General features: G+C 34.5%; 1 protein-coding gene across 2 annotated transcripts in view; it reads left to right on the forward strand.

Annotated features, from left to right (window-relative positions):
• The window catches only part of LOC134248293 (uncharacterized), a 43,643-nt gene extending 31,097 nt beyond the window's left edge, over positions 1–12,546 (forward strand). Inside the window, exons 3-4 of one of the 2 annotated variants that reach the window (XM_062730704.1) lie at positions 4,421–4,475; positions 12,338–12,546. In XM_062730704.1, the coding sequence (XP_062586688.1) occupies positions 4,421–4,475; positions 12,338–12,458 (176 nt within the window). In that variant the 3' untranslated portion in view covers positions 12,459–12,546. Of the gene's footprint in view, positions 1–4,420; positions 4,476–12,328 lie in introns of both variants that reach the window. The other variant, XM_062730703.1, reaches the window with a different exon arrangement.
• The last annotated feature ends 369 nt before the right edge of the window (positions 12,547–12,915 follow it).

Below are 12,915 nucleotides of genomic sequence, written 5' to 3' on the forward strand. Positions count from 1 at the left end.
TCTCAAGAACGGCTGGGCCAATTTCAACCAAACTTGCCACAGAGTATCCTTGGGTGAAGGGGATTCATGTTTGTTCAAATGAAGGGCCACGCCCTCATTCAAGGGGAGATAATTGGGAATTAATGAAAATTTGGTGGCATATTTTAAAAATCTTCTTCTCAAGAACCACTGTGCCAGGAAAGATGAAACTTATGGGGAAACATCCTCAGGTAGTGTAGATTCAAATTTGTTCAAATCATGACCCCCGGGGGTAGGGCGGGGCCAAAATGGCCGACCAAAGTTTTACATAGAAATATATAGGAAAATTATTTAAAAATCTTCTTCTAAAGAATGTCAAAGCCATAATTCATCATATTTATATGGGAGCATGCTCAGGTAGTGTAGATTCAAGTTTGTTCAAATCATGACCCCAGGGGGTAGGGCGGGGCCAAAATGGCCGACCAAAGTTTTACATAGAAATATATAGGAAAATTCTTTAAAAATCTTCTTCTCAAGAATGACAAAGCCATAATTCATCATATTTATATGGAAGCATGCTCAGGTAGTGTAGATTCAAGTTTGTTCAAATCATGACCCCCGGGGGTAGAATGGGGCCAAAATGGCGGACCAAAGTTTTACATAAAAATATATTGGAAAATTCTTTAGAAATTTTCTTCTCAAGAATAGCAAAGCCATAATTAATCATATTTATATGGAAGCATCCTCAGGAAGTGTAGATTCAAGTTTGTTCAAATCATGACCCCCAGGGGTAGGGCAGGGCCAAAATAGCCGACCAAAGTTTTAGATAGAAATGTATAGGAAAATTCTTTAAAAATCTTCTTCTCAAGAATAGCAAAGCCATGATTGGTCTTTGGACTACTTTTGGATTTAAGCTTTTCAAGTATAAACCAATTCTGCTTTTCCTAGCCACAGTGCTCAGGTGAGCGATGTGGCCCATGGGCCTCTTGTTGAATTTCAGGGTCCCTGGGTGAGGGCTTTGTGTGTTAGGGCGGAGCTCTAATGTTTATATAGTGAAAATGCATGAATCCTTTGAAAATCTTTTCCTATTTTGTTGGGTATAATGCCAAACGATCTTAGTATATGTTTATGACAAAAAATCTGCTTGTTCCAAAAATGGTTAATTTCCTGGCCCCTGGGACAGAAGTTCTTTGAGGGTGGTGGGGGGGGGTTACATAATCTGAAATAATTTAATGCTTTGTAATCTGTACTTTGGTATTAATCAGCAGCATTGTGAATTTAAATTTTAAAAAAGTTCTAAAATTTTGAAAGGTATGGCCTCGAGGTCAATGGTTCCTATGGGATGGGGAGCTAAACTGTCGACCAACCCTAACACAAGTAGCCCTGACCCAGGGGCCCTGAAATTCACTAAAAGTGGAAATGCATTTTCTCTGTGTTACTCTGATCTACCTCTAGGTATTAAGTAACCAAAATAAGCATGCTGGGTGCATAATTATGATAAGCAATGGTGCCTCTTTCAAAATTGTGAATTTCATGGCCTCTAGATTAAAACATGAATCAAATGTTGGAAAGTTGTCACATGACACTCAGGTGACCTATAAGGCCGGTGGGCCTCTTGTTTAAATTTAAAACAAATTTAATTCAAGAAAATTTATCAAAATTTCTAGGGTAGGAATAATAAGAGTGATGTGATCGGCCTCTTTAAATCATGACTGCAAGGTGTAAGATTTGGCAAAGGTTTTAATTACAATAAAATGTTTTCTTATAAGGAGTAAATTAAAAAAAACAACTTTGAAAATTTACTTTTCAAGAATACTAAAGCTTTGGGTCAAATGCAAAAATTAAATCATTTTATATGCTAAAATTCTTACATAAGTGTTGTCAAATCAACAACGTCTCAAGTTACATGTTTTGTGTCCATTATAATTCCACAAACAAAAATGCAATAATGTCAAATCGAATGATTTTTCGGTTACTCTCTTTTTGGATTGAGTTATCAGTTTCTCGTTTAACTTCTTTTAGATTGAAAAATTTGTTCTGCTGTATACATGTATATAATCAATGGTAATTGTAACTTCCTCTTGCATTGACCCAATAAAGGTAACCTAATGCAGAAAATCAAAGCTTTATTCTGTCAATGCCCTAATAAAACCTGTGCTTATATACCAACGTCCTATAAGCACTGTGATTCCATGTTTATTGCAATTTATACACTATGGCATCTTAGTTTCAACTGCAGAGATGTGCCTAAATTTGGTTGAAAATAGCTCATATTGAAAATATGCTGCAAAATAAGTCTATTCCCAAGTAACTACGAGCTCTTTCAGACCAAAATTGCAGAAATCTGTACACAACTAGATTGTTAGTTTAATGTAAGACTCTGCGTTAAGTTAAAGACAACATTCATTTAGGTGAGCTCTAGCTGTAATCTCTAATAATTAGGGCTGTATCAATATATCGATACGTATCGATACTCAAGAATGATATCGTATCGAAAAATAACTTCCAATACGTATCGGACAGACACTTTTTCTACTAATTCTGTTAAAAAGATGGAAATTTCAATCACCAGATTATATTTCACTTTTTTGAATTTAATCTGTTTAATAATTATATAATTTGTAAGGAAATAACACTACAGTTTTTATAATTGTTTCAAAATACAAAGAGAATTTTATTTGAACATGTACTGTCATTAAAATTTTACTGTCATTAAGAGTTTTAATTTGAAATGTTATTTGTAATGACAATGAGACAAGAACTTTAAATGGGTAATAAAACACTTAATTGTTATGAAATTCATGCATTAAAATTATTTAGAAGCCTTTTCTGATGGACTTGTTTTAGAATCCAATATATTGCATATCGCGTCAAAAAATATTGTATCGTATCGAAATTTTTGGCTCAATAATATAACTTATGTATATATCTCTCTGACCAGTGTAGTGTTTCTCCTTGTTCAATGTCTTTTTTATACGCCCGTCTTAAGACGGGACGTATTATGTTATAGGCTTCGTGTCCGTCTGTCTGTCCGTCTGTCCGTCCATCCGTCTGTTAGCTTTTCTCGTGTCCGGCTCATAACTTTAATACTATAAGGCCTAGAGTTATCAAACTTTGTCAGCTGATACATCTTGGGTAGAAGGTGTGTCGCGCACAAAAAGTAGGTCGCTCTGACCTATAATTAAAAAGTTATAGCCAAATATGGAAAAATCCTGTCCGGTCCATAACTAGAAAACTATAAGACTTAGAATCATCAAACTTGGCCAGTTTATGCATCTTAGGTAGAAGGTGTGTCGCAACCTATTTCAAGGTCACTGTGACCTTTAATTTATGTGAAATTTAAAAAAAAAATTATTTTTTTTCTATTCATTTACACATTCAAAAAAATGTAAAATTACTGCACTAACCTTATTAGAAAAATGTTAAATCAAGAAAATACTTATTTTTTTAGCATATACTTGACAGCAATCTATAACAAATATAATGTTTGTTAGAGAAATTCCACCACTCCCATGAGTCTAATTATCAAGCACTGGTCAAGAAGAATTTTGATAACAGAAAATTGCATGTCAAATTAGAGAGAGAAATTAATGAGTTTAGTGTGAGGAGTGAGCTGTAAGAGCATCGATGCTATCTATATCCCTTGAGTATTGGGCCAAATTGGTAAGCCTGTTGGATTAAAAATAGCTCTTGTTGGCTAGCCGAAGTTTTAAAATGAATTTGATGAGAAGTAATTAAAACAAATTTGATATTGCATATTAAACTATTTTGATATTACATAATATTATGAACTTACAAATTAATTTTATGGTGGTAGGGGTGAAATCTGCATGTCCATATGAATTGCATATTAACAATTAACTGTCTGACATTAAATCTAAAAAGAAAATCATTGATGTTTTATATCTTTTAAAAATGTTTTATGGTAGATAGTGCAGATCCAATAATCTTTTGGGAGTAATGAGTAGACAAGCATCCAGTTAAAGATTAATTAATGTGTTCAATGTAGGAAGGCTAGCTGCATGTCTCTTTCATTTCTTCAGAGCATGGTCTAATCTGTATCCTTCGGGAATTAGACAGAACTGTTGGTCAGTTTATATTTGATGGCCAGCCTTTTATTTCCAAAATTAATTAGGTGTAGATTAAGTTGTGAAGACTAATTTGATATTTTTTAATATGATAGGCATTTGGCAAGGTATAGAAATCTATGAATGATGCAATATTTGTTATAGTTAACGCCTACACCACAGGAGATAGATAAACAAATTTTTTAAGGTGTGTAAAAATCATTAAAATCTAAAAATCAAGGTTGACATGATTTTCCTGCACTTTTAACTGTTTAAGATACATTGTAATTGTAATTTTTTGACGGGCGTATCATGCTGTGGCGTGGCACTTTATTTTCAGATGAAGTTTAAAATTAATTTGTTGACCCATTTTTTAATTCATTGATCTATTGTAGATCCAGAATGCTATCCAAAACCAAAAGGGTATGCAGAAAAAGAATTGCAAGACAGGTATTAAATTTTCTTTGAACATTGTTTGGTAGCCGTCTCCTGTCCAACTGACAAGAAATGGCCGGACTCAAAACATTTTTTACATTCCAGGAGACAACATTTAAAAAAAAAATTCCCTCACATTCAGTCAACAAATATTCCAAGATTTCTGTGAAGAAAGTTTCCCAAACCCAATAATGTTACCCTGAGAGGGCAAGCAAAGATTATTTTTAAGAATTGGCCTAATTTTTGAAATCATTTAATCTTGCAAGTTTTCTTTTTTGATAAAAGAATAGTTTTTAATTAAATATTCTCAATATAAAAGAAGATAAACTAAATTTGACTCAACCTTGAATGTTTCATAACTTTATTGCCTTCAAACTTGTTAAGATAATGCATCTTAAGGTAGGATTCTTCTCTGGTTTCTGACTAGATGAAACATTCAAAGTATATTTGCTTATATGTCTTATATATTGAGTTGTAAGTAATTTAAAAGATCATATTTTTCTTTTCCTCATCACAACTGTACAACTTTAAATAGAAATGGCAAACTGCGTTTAAAAACTAGCAGGGACTATATTTCTGGCGGAATGGTGGCGTATGAAAATATCTAGACTTCTTTTCTGCCTCTCAAAATTATAATGGAGCAATGAATTTAGTTATAGATTATTCACAATCGAAGTCTTGGAGAAATTTTCAAATGTAAGTTAGATTAATAATGAGGGACTAAACTTTCAAACTATATCAAATAAATATGATTTTTCAAACAAAATAGAACTTTATTAGTTTTAAAACCCTTCCTATCAATGTATTTGAGCCAAAAATCCATAAAAAGTATTTTTTCTCTCTTAGTAAACGATCAAAACTTTTTGTTTTTGTATCTTTTTGTACATTTATAAGATTACTTTATTATGTGAAAATAAGAAAAAGTTAAATAAAGGAAGCATATGAAAATAACTAATATATCCTAAAAAATTAAGAAAAACAGAGAAAATTCGGATTAGCCAACATCCAGTTAAGTTAAATTATTTATGTAAATCTGGTAATATCACGCTATAGATCTGATATAGTTATATGTTTTTATGCAAAAAGAGCAATCATTAAACTTTTGAAATAGAAGTAGGTATCACATGATTGGCAACAGTTATTTTTTATTCTTAATGTCAAGGAAAAAGATAATGATCTTGACCTGACCTTACCTCTAATATAAAATGATCAAATTTAATTTCACCTATACTATCACTTACTGGTATTGTCTTCTTGATTCTGTGAAAATTTCATTTATTTTTAAATATTAGAAATATAAGAAGAATCCTACCTTAAGTAGAAAATGTGCTGCATCCTACAAAAAGTCACTGTGATCTTGGGCGCAATCTTGACCATAAGTTCTAGTGAAGCAAAGTGAAGCAGTTGTAAAGGACAAGACCAGACCAGGGTTAGACCAGTATTTGGCCCCCGGATTTGGGTGTCTTTTAGAGTGATCCAACAGTTTATCCATTTGTCACCCATGCTACTAAATGAGTATTGTTTCTAAGATTTAGGATATACAGGGGTCACAATGAGGTCAGGAAATAGGTCAATTTTCAAAATTTCTCATTTTTATGCAAATTTTCATCAATTTTACAGCACATTTTGTTTTGGAATATGTAGAAAAGAGCACACGCTTGCCATTCTACCAAATATATCTATTTTTAGGTCACCTGAGTCACTCAGGTGACCTATTGCCATCCGTGTTTGTCCGTCGTTCGTTGTCCTTTGTGTGTTAACATTTGAACATTTTCAGCTTCTTCTCTGAAACCGCTGAACCAATTTCAACCAAATTTGGCACAAAGCATCTATGGGTGAAGGGGAACAAATATTGTGAATTTCATGATCCCTGCCCCCCTGGGGCCTGAGGGGTGGGGCCAAAACCACTAAAATTAATGCAATCTTTAAAAATCTTCTTCTTTACTCCTGGACATCAAGCAGTCAAACTGTTTGCATGATTGTAATCAGCAATGAGTCCTCTACCAAAATTGTGAAATTCATGGCCCTGGGGTCAGGGGTTCTAGTGCTAGGGCGGGGCTAAATAAGTAGGTAGTGAAAATGTATTATTTCTTTGAAAATCTTCTTCTCTGCTCCTGGGTAAGAAATAAACCAACTAAGTACATAGTTATGACGAGCAAGAGTGCCTCTACCAAAATTATGAATTTTATGGCCCCAGGGTCAGGGGTTCTGGTGTTAGGGCGGGGCTCTATTGATTATATAGTGAAAATAAATGAATTCTTTGAAAATCTTCTTCTCTGCTCCTGGGTATTAAATAAACAAACTAAGTACATAGTTATGATGAGCAAGAGTGCCTCTACCAAAATTGTGAATTTTATGGCCCCAGGGTCAGGGGTTCTTGTTTTAGGGTGGGGCTCTAATGATTATATAGTGAAATGCATGAATTCTTTGAACATCTTATCCCCTGCTTCTGGTTAATATACTAATGATCTAATTACATATTTAAGGCCAGGATTTATTTTATTTTCTGTTTTACAAACCCCCTGCTCAATGTTTTTAATTTTCAGAAAAAAATAAAACAATTTTTTTTCTTTCCGATGTCAAATTTGAGTCGGGATCGAGATTTCAAATTTACGAAATTGCATTTCCGGTTTTAAGATAATAAAGCTAGCTTGGTTTAGTGTAAAATTCATCGGTACGAGTGCCATTCAAAACGTTTCACCCGTTCAAAGGACAAATAAAATGCCGACGACTTTATTGCACAATGACATGCTGGTGAGATAATTATGTATTTGTTTCAAAAATATCTGTATGTAAATTATTTCCCCCCCCCACCCAGGTTTTAAACTGCCCGTGGTAGCTATTGCATATTGCCAGCGACATTGTTTAGGTCTCTGTTATAGCTTACAGTCTAAGCATCATTCTTCAGAAAAGGGTTGCTTATTCATCAGATGTAATGAATAAAACTATGGGAGAACATGGAGAAGTTAGGTCCAATTGAGGAAGAAATAAACAATAACCTGAAGAAATAAAAAAAAATTCAACTATTAAAAGGCAAGATGTTCACCCTACTCCCCATTACTCCCGGTCTGTTTTATGATAGGAATTATAATTTTAGGCATCAAGTAAATTTTAGAACAATGTCTACACATTCACCTAACACATATTAAAAAAATGAAGATATATTGAAAGACTTTTAAAGAATTGATTTTTTAAAATATATTTTGACCAACATCACAAAATTTATATAACTGGCCCAAACTGGCAGATGATGAAATAAGCAATTAAATGTTCTTCTTTCCTATTTGTAAGCATTATGTGTCCAGTAGTAAGGAGCCTATTAGACATGTTAGAATAGCATAAAATTTTCTGAAATTCTTTGAAGTAAAAGAATTTTTTCAAAGCAAACTTACATTTCTGAATGTACAAATGTTAATAATTGATTTATCAAAAAAAAAAATTTATTTCCTTCTCCTTCGGGACTTTTTTATTCTCATGTTCATAACTAAACCTAAGCATAAAAAAAATGCTGGCCTTATAATGAAGAAAGCGGCCTCTTTCAAATAGATAATTTCAGGGCCGCTGGGTCAGGGGTACCAGGGGGGTACTTTGACTAAAAATAAATGGGTATTAAATAAACGAACTAAGTACATAGTTATGATGAGCAAGAGTGCCTCTACCAAAATTGTGAATTTTATGGCCCCAGGGTCAGGGGTTCTTGTTTTTGGGTGGGGCTCTAATGATTATATAGTGAAATGCATGAATTCTTTGAACATCTTATCCCCTGCTTCTGGTTAATATACTAATGATCTAATTACATATTTAAGGCCAGGATTTATTTTATTTTCTGTTTTACAAACCCTCCGCTCAATGTTTTTAATTTTCAGAAAAAAATAAAATAATTTTTTTTCTTTCCGATGTCTAATTTGAGTCGGGATCGAGATTTCAAATTTACGAAATTGCATTTCCGGTTTTAAGATAATAAAGCTAGCTTGGTTTAGTGTAAAATTCATCGGTACGAGTGCCATTCAAAACGTTTCACCTGTTCAAAGGACAAATAAAATGCAGGGTTCGACACTAACGGTAGCCCGCTGGCCCGGGACAACTGAATATTGAGGTCGGGCTACTAAACATGCCTTTAAACTTGCCCTGCAGGGCTACTACTAAAAGAAGTTTACCAAATACTCACTCAGAGCAACAAAATTAATCATCAATTAAACACAAAGTACCTAATAATTATTAAAAATATTTTAAACATGTTTTATCATCGTAATTATTATTTTTGTATGTCAAAATGTAAACTTTAAAGGTGATTCGAAATACCCTAAATGATTATAAATGTAGACTTTTTCAACAGTTAAAAGTCTTAGGTACAATCATAAAGTGACATATAATTTTCAGGCACGTAGCATCGTTTTTGAAAGTGGGGGGGGGGCCAACCTGAGAAATTTTTTTTTACTTACCTGAAAAAGTTGACAAGCAAAAAAAAAAAAAAAAAAAAAAAAAAAGCGCGAAACTTTAAAAGCTGCCCAAACTGGAAAATCCTATTTCGTGGGGGTGGGGGGTGGGGGGAGTAGTTGCCAACTTTTTCAAAGCCCACTTACTATCACTTCCAATTTTTTCCTTACAATCCTTGCTATCACTATACTATGGTTATAAAGTGGGGGGGGGGGGCAACCATCCTATCAATGAACATTTACTATAGTAAAGGTTATGTTGGGGAAAAAAGTGGGGGGGGGGCCAGGCCCCCCTGATACTATGTCCCTGATTTTTACCCAAAATACAGCAAGAATGCCGGATTTTGCATCTCTATTTTAAAAATTTCCCGGGGGAGACCCCCTGTACCCCCACCGGCAGGAGGGGGAAACCCCCTCCTGCACCTACCCCCCTTGTCGCTTCGCGACTCCGCCACCAGCCTTCGGCTGCTGGACAACTAATACATGAACAGGGCTAGTTGAAATTAGAAATGGCTAGCCCTGCTGACAACTATGGTTTTAAAGTTAGTGTCGATCCCTGAAATGCCGACGATTTTATTGCACAATGACATGCTGGTGAGATAATTATGTATTTGTTTAAAAAATATCTGTCTGTAAATTATTTCCCCCCCCCCCCAGGTTTTAAACTGCCCGTGGTAGCTATTGCATATTGCCAGCGACATTGTTTAGGTCTCTGTTATAGCTTACAGTCTAAGCATCATTCTTCAAAAAAGGGTTGCTTATGCATCAGATGTAATGAATAAAACTAATTGGGAGAACATGGAGAAGTTAGGTCCAATTGAGGAAGAAATAAACAATAACCTGAAGAAATAAAAAAAAAATTCAACTATTAAAAGGCAAGATGTTCACCCTACTCCCCATTACTCCCGGTCTGTTTTATGATAGGAATTATAATTTTAGGCATCAAGTAAATTTTAGAACAATGTCTACACATTCACCTAACACATATTAAAAAAATGAAGATATATTGAAAGACTTTTAAAGAATTGATTTTTTAAAATATATTTTGACCAACATCACAAAATTTATATAACTGGCCCAAACTGGCAGATGATGAAATAAGCAATTAAATGTTCTTCTTTCCTATTTGTAAGCATTATGTGTCCAGTAGTAAGGAGCCTATTAGACGTGTTAGAATAGCATAAAAGAAGAATGTACAAATGTTAATAATTGATTTATCAAAAAAAAAAATTTTATTTCCTTCTCCTTCGGGACTTTTTTATTCTCATGTTCATAACTAAACCTAAACATAAAAAAAATGCTGGCCTTATAATGAAGAAAGCGGCCTCTTTCAAATAGATAATTTCAGGGCCGCTGGGTCAGGGGTACCAGGGGGGTACTTTGACTAAAAATAAATTAATGCTTTGAAATCTGCCCTTTGATAAGCAATGGTGCCTCCTTCAAAATTTGTGAATTTCATGGCTTTTGGATTAAAACATGAACCAATTGCAAATCGCTGGAAAATTGTTACATGATACTCAGGTGACCTATAAGGCCCGTGGGCCTCTTGTATACACTAATATTAGATACAGTTTATGTGCAAAAATCTCAGATAGGCAAGCTTGTGCTCTATGTTTTCCAAAGAGAAATGTATCTCAAATATGATGAAATTCCACCGAAATTGAGGAAATTCTGGAAAATGTCTCACTTCTGCATCCGATCCTCTAGTGGCTTCCATAAAAGCTTTGAATCTAAATTAGTGCTTGTTTTAAAGTAAGCATCATTTTAACTTCTTAACTACAAAGTATCAAAATTTTACCAGTGTTCTGTTTTTACATCAAATAAGGGGCCAGATTCGGCCGTTACCCTTTCTTGTCCGTAATGATCATGAAGTACTATCATATATTACTACTGTTTGTTATTATACCCCCCGCAAACGAAGTTTGGGGGGGTATATAGGAATCACCTTGTCCGTCCGTCCGTCTGTCTGTCTGTCCGTCTGTCTGTGCAATCGTGTCCGGTCCATATCTTTCTTACAGAGGGACATTAGAATCTACTACTCCACACTAAGATTGCTCATGACCTAAGGGTGTGTCATGACCTTGACCCAAGGTCATTTGGGGAAGTTCAAGGTCACTGGAAGAAAAATTTCATAATTCGTGTCCGGTCCATATCTTTCTTATTGATAAACTTGGTAGGTTCTCATTTCACACAAAGATTGCCCATGACCCAAGGGTGTGTCATGACCTTGACCCAAGGTCATTTGAGAAAGTTCAAGGTCACTTGAAGAAAATTTTCAAAAATCATGTTTGATACATATCTTTTATAGATAAACTTGGTAGGTTCTCATTTCACACAAAGATTGCCCATGACCCAAGGATGTGTCATGACCTTGACCCAAGGTCAATTTGGAAAGTTCAAGGTCACTGGAAGAAAATTTTCATAATTCCTGTCCGGTCCATATCTTTCTTATGGATAAACTTGGTAGGTTTTTATTTCACACAAAGATTGCCCATGACCCAAGGGTGTGTCATGACCTTGACCCAAGGTCATTTGGGGAAGTTCATGGTCACTGGAAGAAAAATATCATAATTCGTGTCCGGTCCATATCTTTCTTATGGATAAACTTGGTAGATTCTCATTTCACACAAAGATTGCCCATGACCCAAGGGTGTGTCATGACCTTGACCCAAGGTCATTTGGGGTAGTTCAAGGTCACTGGAAGAAAAATATAATTCGTGTCCGGTCCATATCTTTCTTATGGATAAACTTGGTAGGTTCTCATTTCACTGAAAGATTGCCCATGACCCAAGGGTGTGTCATGACCTTGACCCAAGATTATCTGGGGAAGTTCAAGGTCACTGGAATAAAAATTTCATAATTGGTGTTTGATACATATTTTTATTATGGAAAAACTTACTTCTGAAAAATCCAGTGGGGGGTATTTTGTCCCGTTTGGACAGTTCTAGTTACCATAAGTCCTAGAAGATGCATATCTAACGTTTGGAAGGTCTTGAGTTCAAATATCAGCTGCAAATGACGTAAGTCGATAAAAAAATGGGTAGGAAATGTTTCTTCGTGATGTGCCCTGCACTTTGAAGTAAAAGTTGCTGGTCTTTTGGACGAGACCTTGAAAACTAAAGCCCTATGTCACTGCAGATGTAAAAATGATATAGATCCCTCAATGCGCAATGGCCGTAAGTGCCAAGTAAATGTCAAAATTTGAAGCCCTTAACCGATATACTGTGACGTCTCTATATGAGGTAGATATATATTCTCAAATGGGACGTACATATGTAAAACAATATGTATACAACCAATCAACCAGATATGGAAAGATAAGAAATTTTTTATCAATTCAATGCACATTTTTCCGTTTATGACAAATAAACAATATTATTTGGGCTTTTCATTTGCTTCGATGTGTACTTTATTCATTTTATTTGATTTTAGTTTTCACAGTCCATCAGTTAAAAATGGAGTGAAAGCCAACATCTTAAAAGTGAACAACGAACTTTTCTGCATCCAAATACTGCTGAGTTTGCTATACTTTCTTCTACAGTACATCTCCAATATGCTATGAAGAGCGATATGTTTTATTTTGGATTTCAACCCGATTTCTTCAATAGCGTGCCCCTGCTTTGATGAAGTTGTACATTCCTTCAAGCACTTTATGTTTTAACTCTAAGAAATATCCTGATGATATCATATGAATATTTGTGACTCGCCATATATCCAAACTTTTTGATGTATTTTGTTATTGTTTTTGTTATTGTTAATGACAAAACAAAATAACATATGATTATAAGGCTTTGTGAAGTAAAATTTTGTCTAAAATTAAAGGCACATATTGATGGTTCGTGGCTTTGGCTCTTTTTGCTGATCATTTGAATTGCCTTAATAAGGAATTGTAAACATTAAAGAGGTAGAGCCAAGTTATGCATAAATGGCCCTGTACTTATATCAATAATTAATTATCACCCTGTTTCCCATTTTATATGTCAAAATAAAGTAGACACTTGGTGCTTTCATGTTGTATA

This window comes from Saccostrea cucullata, unplaced genomic scaffold (assembly GCF_032062105.1).
Source record: "Saccostrea cucullata isolate Sc308-1 unplaced genomic scaffold, CSIRO_AGI_Scuc_v1 ctg1960, whole genome shotgun sequence".
Lineage (NCBI taxonomy): Eukaryota > Metazoa > Mollusca > Bivalvia > Ostreida > Ostreidae > Saccostrea > Saccostrea cuccullata.